At 42.2% G+C, this 9,047-nt stretch overlaps 1 protein-coding gene across 1 annotated transcript; it reads left to right on the top strand.

Moving 5' to 3' along the window:
• The first annotated feature begins 2,359 nt into the window (after positions 1 to 2,359).
• LOC133025643 (tumor necrosis factor receptor superfamily member 6B-like) lies at positions 2,360 to 6,894 on the top strand. Its single transcript, XM_061092360.1, has 4 exons — positions 2,360 to 2,451; positions 2,930 to 3,320; positions 5,159 to 5,335; positions 5,814 to 6,894. The coding sequence occupies exons 2-4, from the start codon at positions 2,930 to 2,932 to the stop codon at positions 6,143 to 6,145; spliced, it is 900 nt and encodes a 299-aa protein (XP_060948343.1). The 5' UTR covers positions 2,360 to 2,451; the 3' UTR covers positions 6,146 to 6,894.
• Positions 6,895 to 9,047: the final 2,153 nt, after the last annotated feature.

The following is a 9,047-nucleotide window of genomic DNA, read 5'->3' as shown; positions in this document are numbered from 1 at the left end:
TCGCTGAGGCCCAGCTGACCACATGTGGCTCAGGGGGCAGAGCGGCTCGCCCACTAACCAAACTGAACCTCCAGTTCACACGCTGAGTGAAGCTCTGAGTTCCATAAGAACAGGAAACCTTGATAAATATAAAGACTGTTTACGTTTTGATTCAGATTCTCTGCTGGATTCATAAATATCAGTAGATTATGAATCTCATCCACAGATTGTAAATAAAGATGATGACGTGACAGCTGCCAAAAGGTGAAGCCAAAGACTCCTGATCGCCCCCTGGTGGCTGGCTGCTACGTGATGATTGACAGCGGAGACTGAACCAAACATTATACAAATATGTTTCCCATCTTCGATTTGAAAAGTTGAATGGCTGCAGACGACAGGAAGTTGATTCTTCTGTGAAACGCTGTGATTCTGCAGATTTGTGCTTCTGGGTTCTCGTGTTATTTTTAAGGTCTCAGTTCTCAGAACTGAACTCTTTGCTCTGCTCTTGTTGTTTTTAGCTTCGAAGCTTAAAGGTCATCGTTGTGTAAATGTGTTGTTTTTTTTGTGTGTCCGCATTCATTTACCCAGAAACCCCCAGAGTTTCGGTCTGAGGTTTTAATTTCCCCTGATGGCGAAAGAAAACAAACATTGGTGGTTTTGGCCTCGTTGTGAGTCTTGAACGTGAAGAGCTCATGTGTGTGTCGGCCGGGGAAGAACCTACTTTCCCACAGACAGACTCCGGTCTGTTCTCCTGCCTCCGGGGAACCGGCTCGGTCACTTACTGCTGATTCAGCCGGAGGCTTCAGAAAAGTGAAAGCTGTCGCTAAGATGACAAGACGCTAAGTTAAAAATAACTCTGGTCTCATACCTCCAACTCACTGTTTTCTTAGGAACCTCAGGTGATAGAGGTCGTGACCTTGCTGTCTTGGTTACAGACTGGGACACGAGTCCTTATATAAACATCTTTCCTCTGATGCTTCCTCACATTAATCATCTTTACTGTTGTTTATTCGGCTTCATCAGTTTACAGATTGAACTCTAAATATAAATGAGTCTCTATCATTGACTTCAGGGTTTTCTGGTCCAGCTGCTCTGTGTTTTCAGTTCTGATATCTTCTTGTGAATAATCTGTTTATTTGTCGCCTGATATTCACCTCTTCTCTGAACTATGAGCAGGAAACGCTGAAATTCATCCTTCACAATAAATCGTCGTTTTCTGTTTTCAAAAGGGACTTGATTCAAAATAACTCAAGAACAAGAATAGTGTTATTTTGAGTTTTTATATATTTTTTTAGTTGCCATAACTTTCAGTCTTCATCTTCTTTTATTCAAATATTTTTAACTTAAATATATTTTCTTCAGTCTCAGTTTATAACTATAGAATTTTTCATTTTTTCGTCATCTGCTTTAAATACAATGACAGCGACAGCGCCCCCTGTGGGTGAAGTCATGTTATCAAATGTGTTTCTGATCTTTATTTGGATCAAACCTTGTGAATCTGCTCGTGCACTTTGTCGACCTGCAGCCAGAAATATGATATAATAGATCAGTTTATTGTTTTTATTCTGTGTGGCCCGATTAAATGATCCTTTATTTATAAAATATATAAGAAATATATAAGAAAAATCGGTAAAAGAAAATTCAATAGAAAGATGAGGAAATATACAAATATATTATTTACAGTGTAAACAGAATCCCACGTCAAAACAAATTGAGTTGACAAAGATATAAGAACACTGACCCATATACTCACAGTACACAAAGTACACACACCCACACCCACACACACACCACACCCACACAGACAAACACACACACACACACACACACACACAGGTTATTCCAGAATGTTCGGATCTCTTTCGAAAGCTGCTTTAGTTTCATTATTATGATACTTTTGTTGTCAACACAGACGAGTGTATAAATATAAAAATAAAATTATATATAATATATTTTATGAACAGTTTAATACTTTACACTCTTTATAAAAGGCTGAGGTACAAATCCAGTACATTAAGGATTATTAACTTATTTAAATTATATTATAGTGGAAAATGATCTGATTGATTTGTTTCAAAATAAAATCTCATCTCCTCTTTATCCTTTGGATGAAGTTTGATATGAGGAAAATGTCATTTATGAGATTATACAGCATATGAAATATTGTATAATGCATACCATCAGACATGAGGTCATATATCATGTGAGATTCCAGCATGTGATCGTCATCAGAAGCTACAATAACAACAATACAAGTTGTAGTATGAGTGTAGTTTAAGTTTCAGTGCTCTGACCTGTTCCATGACACGTTTCCGGTAAAGCGCATTGAGTGATGAGTCGTCGGAGGTAGAGTCAGATAAATAGAGATGAGGAGAGAGAGAGAGAGCATGTTGGTCCTGAGGGTCGCTGCTGCTGCACCATCCTCCTCCTGCTCCTCCTCTTCATCAGCTGCATCCTCTTCATCATCTCACGGTAAGAGCCGCTCCGAGCTGCAGCTCCTGGTCCGAGGATCCGCAGCTTCTTTTAAAACAGGATCCACAGCTTTCATCTGGAGAGGAACATCTGGATCAGACCCGCTCGCTGGAGCTGGACCGTTTGATCTGGTTTCCTCGGTGCTCCTCTTCCTCCAGATGTTTCTGTTCTCACTCGGTTCTCCTTCCTTCTCTTCTTCCTCCAGATGTTTCTGTTCTCACCCGGTTCTCCTTCCTTCTCCTCTTCCTCCAGATGTTTCTGTTCTCACTCGGTTCTCCTCTCCTCTTCCTCCAGAGGTTTCTGTTCTCACTCGGTTCTCCTTCCTTCTCTTCTTCCTCCAGATGTTTCTGTTCTCACTCGGTTCTCCTTCCTTCTCTTCTTCCTCCAGATGTTTCTGTTCTTACCCTGTTCTCCTTCCTTCTCCTCTTCCTCCAGATGTTTCTGTTCTCACCCTGTTCTCCTTCTCCTCTTCCTCCAGATGTTCCCCTCTCTGGTCTCCATGGTGCTGCTGGTCGTGCACGCGGTTCTCCTGGACGGAGCCCTGACCTTCAAGCAGACGGACCCGGTCACGGGCACACAGCTGGTTTGTGAAGGCTGCGCTCCGGGGACCTACCTGCGTGCGCGCTGCACGGACACGAGCCGGAGCGAGTGCGCGCCGTGCGCGCCGGGCTCGTACACGGAGATCTGGAACTACATCCGGAAGTGCCTGCGCTGCAGCACGTGCGGCCGCTACGAGGTGGCGCGCACGCGCTGCACCGCGCACAGCGACACGCAGTGCGCGTGCAAAGAGGGACTCTACCGGCCGACGCAGAACCACATGTGCACGCGCCACCGCGCGTGCGCGTCCGGAGAGGGGGTGCTGAGCAAAGGTAGGAGGTGGTTCTGGATCAGGACTAATGGTTCTGGATCAGGATGTAACAATGTAAATCAGGATCTAAAGGTTCTGGATCAGGATCTAATGGTTCTGGATCAGGATGTAACAATGTAAATCAGGATCTAAAGGTTCTGGATCAGGATCTAATGGTTCTGGATCAGGGTCTAATGGTTCTGGATCAGGACTAATGGTTCTGGATCAGGATGTGACAATGTAAATCAGGATCTAAAGGTTCTGGATCAGGGTCTAATGGTTCTGGATCAGATCTAATTGTTCTGGATCAGGATGTTACAATGTAAATCAGGATCTAAAGATTCTGGATCAGGGTCTAATGGTTCTGGATAAGGATGTGACAATGTAAATCAGGATCTAAAGTTTCTGGATCTGGATCTAATGGTTCTGGATCAGGATGTAACAATGTAAATCAGGATCTAATGGTTCTGGATCAGGATGTGACAATGTAAATCAGGATCTAAAGGTTCTGGATCAGGGTCTAATGGTTCTGGATCAGGATCTTACAAGGTAAATCAGGATCTAAATGTTCTGGAGAAGGGTCTAATGGTTCTGGATCAGGATGTAAAAATGTAAATCAGGATCTAAAGGTTCTGGATCAGGGTCTAATGGTTCTGGATCAGGATGTGACAATGTAAATCAGGATCTAAAGGTTCTGGATCAGGATCTAATGGTTCTGGATCAGGATGTGACAATGTAAATCAGGATCTAATGGTTCTGGATCCACATGTGACAATGTAAATCAGGATCTAAAGCTTCTGGATCAGATCTGATGGTTCTGGATCACATCTAATGGTTCTGGATCGGGGTCTCATGGTTCCTGATCCAATCGAATTGAATCTAATCTAAAACTCCTGGATCAGATCTAAAGGTCCTGGATCTAAAGGTCCTGGGTCTAGAGCAGGGGCCTTCAACGTTTTTCAGGGACCCCCTACTATATATATTGTATAAATTTGTGTTTTATATTAAACTGGGCCTAGGGCCATGTATAAACATAGCTACCTTGTTATTGTGCATTCAATACTAAGATATTCAAATATTACACGGGTTCATATATTCATCTTTTTATTTTAAACATGTAGAAGAGACAGTGAATCCTCTCTGTGGATGTAACACACTCCAGCATCAGTGAGATGTCGACCCTGATGTGAAGCACACAACTGATCTGACCCTGGACGGATGGAGGTTGTCAGGCAGAAGTTTGAATCAGCCTCTCAATATGTTGGATGCATGTTAATGTGAATTTAACAACATTTAATTTGTGGGAAAAAAATTGGTTTGAAAATAAATAAAAAATTATAAAAATATTTAAAAATTGTCTAATCAACCAAACATTGTGCGACCCCCCTGCACTACCTCTGCGGACCCCCTAGGGGTCGCGGACCCCCTGTTGAAGACCTCTGGTCTAGAGGTCCTGGACCCGAGCCAGGGTTCCACATGTGTAGAACGTGTGAGTCTGGTTCCCTGCGGAGCTGGGACTGGTTCCAGGTGATTCTCTCTCTCCAGTCACATGACGCTGTGACCACAAACTCTGACTCAGCATGTGGAGGTTTCTGTGAAGCAGCTGATTCATGAGTCAGCGGGAAAACTGTTCAAGACTTCAGTTCCCATAATGCTTTGCAGGACTGCACCTGCCAACTGTCACGTGCCTGTTTCCATGGAGACAGCAGTGTTTATGTTTATTTGCAGCTGTATCACATGTGTAGTTTAAAATCAGCTGCACTGTAGTTTGATGGATCGTGAGTCTGGTTGAACAGAATGTGTTTCTGAAGCAGGAGGTTGACTCTGGTTCTCCTCTGGTTCTCCTCTGGTTCTCCTCAGGTACATCGGAGCAGAACACCGTCTGCCACGTCTGTTCCAACGGAACCTTCTCCGACAGCGTCTCTGCTCTTCAGAACTGCACCGCGCCCAAGAGCTGCGATGGCGCCGGGCAGCACCTGCTGCTCAGGAGCGCCCCCTGGCACGACAGCGTGTGCACCAGCTGCTCAGAGCTCAGAGGTGAGATCACAAATCCTCAGTCTAGTGATGTCTTCTCTGTATCTGCAAAGAAAACGCTGATCGCTGTCGACCTGGAGAAGTTAGAAGCCTGATGACCAATCCTCGTTCCAGTGATGAACACTTTCCAGTTCGTCCAATCAGAAAGCTTCCTGGAATTTTCCTCCCATGACCATAAAGTCTGTTCACAGGTCAAACCCGAGTCCTCGACACCATGTTGAGCTGCTTTCAACTGTAAAGGTCATCAACATCCACGATAGTTCCTCCAATGATTCATGTTTTCACCAGACACACGTAAACATCAGGAATCAAACTTGTGACGTCTGTTTCACTGGATATTTAATATTGAAATCTCCTAATGAGGTCAAAAGGGCAAGATGGCGGCGCCCGTAGCAGGATATTTTGGCTTCATTTCCATCTTTTTTCTCAGTCTCTGGTTTCACGTCCACAGTCTGATTCATGGTATTTATTTGTTGTGCAGACGGAGCGAGCTACCTCAGAGAGATCCTCCCGGCGTTCTTCCTCCACCACTCCATGTCCGAGAAGCGCCTGCGTCGGCTGGTGCACCTCCTCCCCTCCGAGGACGGCAAGTCCCAGGGAGGAACAGCGGCGCTCCAGCTCCCGGAGCTCAACGCCCGCCTGAACACCTGGATCGCCTCCGCTGCCGAGAAGCAGATCCGTCAGCTCCCGGCCGTCCTGAAGAGAATCGGCACGGGCAGCTCCGGGGAGCGTCTGCACAGCAAACTGCAGAGAATCGACTCGGGGGTGCAGCAGCTGTGCGGCGCCCTGGGGAACGAGGTGGAGGCGTCGTAATGTGTAACGAGTAGCACGAGGTAGCAAACACCTGGACGCAGGAATCACAAGGCTCGACTCGTCCAGGGTTTTTCTTAAATCATTAAAAGTCTTCTAATCGAGATGCACTTTCATCACAGGCTCTGTTTGTTACTTTCTGCTTCAGTTAAAGGAGAAAACCCGTCACTCCGAGGAAAAGGGATTTTTTTCTTTAACTTCCCTCTGTGAAATGAATTCTCCTTCCTGTTTCCCAGCATTTCAGTTTCTCTTCTGTTTACTCGACATGACCCAGAGCTGCAGGACGAACACAGAGGTTTTATAAAAACTGTTCAGGTCAGCTCATCGAGGAAAGAGTGGAAAAGTCTGACTTTTGTTTTTGGGTTCCATCCCTCATACGTATGAATGGAAGTACATGCATGTGCCTAATTGTAGGTTGTAAGTAATAGATTTTTAATATATTGCACGTGAGCGTTTGGAGGTTTTACTCTTTCAAAGAACCCGGCGGCCTCAGTGGATCTACCTCTTCAAACGTCTGCAGTTAAACGCTGATGTGCCGCCGCTCCGGCTGCTTCCTGTGCGACGATTAAACTTGTGAGTTTATTACATCATTTATTTATAGTTGGAGTTGAAGTTGTTTCAGATGAGAGTCGTGATGAGAGTGGCTCCTGTTGTTCGCCACTCCTTATATTTTTATACGCAGAGTTGTATGTAAGGTAAGTTTGTGTGTCTGCTCGAAATGATTTGCAAATAAAATTGAACACACAATATAACATCTGGTGTTTCTCTAGTTTTTTATTAATGTGTTTTATTATTTAAACAACTTTAAGCTGAATCAACGTGAAATAATAAAGAGACAAACAATTCAGGTTTATTCATTCTTAACCTTATTCATTTTATGTATACATTCGTATCGAAATTGGTATTTTTGAATAATTTTTAATTTTTACGTCTCCTTTGAATCATCTGGTGATGTTCTGTCTGACTTGTGAGATGCATGATTGACAGATGATGGATGATGGTTTTCTCCATTCATTTGGAAATAGAACATTTGAGAACATTTAAAGTATTTGATTAAAAAACCCAACAGTGATATTTTCTCACAAGTCAGTTTCCAGAACTCTGAAAGATGTTGAGCTGATGTTTTATTTTGACAGTCTGAGTTTGCTGCAGCTTGTGGGATGAGGAGGAAATAAGAGCTCCTGTTGGATTTGATTACATTCCACTGACGTGAAAACCCCCAAACTGCAGCTTCCTGGTTGGTTCCCTTCCAGGAAGCTGATTGGTTCTCTACCAGGAAGCTGCAGCGTCACAGGGAAAACACCTGAAGTGTCGAGAATGTTCTCACTGCTCTGATGGGATCCTCTCACCTTCTTGTAAACCCAGCAGTGACAGGAACTGAGGATCAGGAATCACCTGCTCTCCACCAGCCTGAAAACACACACTGCTTCCAGACTGTTCCTACTGACAGGAGACCAGCAGGATTATTACTGAAGGGAAAGATTAACATGGAAATTAAGCCAAACATAGATGTTAAGGGTTTAGATTTAGATAGATAGATAGATAGATAGATAGATAGATAGATAGATAGATAGATAGATAGATAGATAAATTACTTTATTCATCCCCGAAGGGAAATTAAGTCATAGCAGCCGGTATATTTGAATACAATAAAATACAATACAATAAAAAAAAAAAATATTGAGGTAGAAAGAATAAAAACAGAAACACAAGATAAATAGGTAGATAAGGTGCAGTGGCAAGATGATGGTAATAGTACTGATGATATGATGGTAATGTTATTGTTACACAGTATATAAGAATAGTACAGTATATATAGTATATAATATAACATAATATATATTTATATATGATAGTAATTATACCAATATAAAAGCAGTATATAGTAATAATGGCAGCAACGGTATATAATAATAATAGTAGTAATAGTGATATAATAATAGTAATTATAACATGTACACATGTATAAATATGTGAATATAGACTTATGTATACAAAGAATATACAGAGCGTATGATACAATATATGATATATAGTAGAGGTATGAATATAAGTATTTGACTATACAATAGGTAATATAATATACTATGAGTGTAAGAATATGTAGACAGAGTGTGCAAAAGACAATATTATTGTATAAATTATTGCATGGAATGTTGATGACAGGAGCTGAATGCAGCTCACTGTGTGTATCCAGCAGCTTTAGATCTAGATTAATACTGTTCTTTATAAAGCAGGAAATATAATAAAGAATATTCAAAGACAAGACAGAGGAATTTCCTGATGAAGTGGACACTATTTGAATTTGCTGTTTCCTCTCCTCTCACCTCAAGTTTTCTTTATTTGTCCCATAAGCAGCAGCTAGATTCAGATGGCTCGACACCAACACAACACAGAACAATAATAACACAACCTCACAAGTTTCCTCGTTATGGAAGGTGTGAAACCAGTAGAATCCACTGGTTTTCTCTCCATTAAAAGAATTCTGTCCCAGTTAATAAACGTTAGTGCACAGAGAAATAAATCTGCATTAATGTTTAAATTCTCAGGAATAATAATGACTATTTGAACCCTCATGAATTAATAAAACAGGATTGTTGGTATTCTCACGTCACAGGATCAGAGAATCAACATTTATATGCCTATAGCGCCACCTTCTGGACAGGTCGAGCATCAATCATGTAATTTAATCCATCTCCACAGCACCCTCTTCCGTTACAACCCCTTCAAAACAAGAGTCCCTGATTAAAACAGGAACTACACACCAATCCTCCATAATAAAGCCACTAAATCAAATAGCTTAAAATAATAACAATAATTAGTCAGAGTGTGGCTCCTGTTGTTCGCCACTCCTTATATTTTCATACGAGTTGTATGTAAGTGAAGTTTGTGTGTCTGCTCTAAA

Source organism: Limanda limanda, chromosome 19 (assembly GCF_963576545.1).
Source record: "Limanda limanda chromosome 19, fLimLim1.1, whole genome shotgun sequence".
In the NCBI taxonomy this organism is placed as follows: Eukaryota; Metazoa; Chordata; class Actinopteri; order Pleuronectiformes; family Pleuronectidae; genus Limanda; species Limanda limanda.
This window is presented reverse-complemented; position numbering and strand designations above follow the sequence as displayed.

What these genes read in the sequence shown, in the direction of transcription:
- LOC133025643 (XM_061092360.1), top strand. Translation starts at nt 2,930, where the DNA reads ATGTTCCCCTCTCTGGTCTCCATGGTGCTGCTGGTCGTGCACGCGGTT. An exon ending in AGAGGGGGTGCTGAGCAAAG is followed by an intron (nt 3,321 to 5,158) that starts GTAGGAGGTGGT and finishes GGTTCTCCTCAG; the next exon opens with GTACATCGGAGCAGAACACC. An exon ending in CAGCTGCTCAGAGCTCAGAG is followed by an intron (nt 5,336 to 5,813) that starts GTGAGATCACAA and finishes TTTGTTGTGCAG; the next exon opens with ACGGAGCGAGCTACCTCAGA.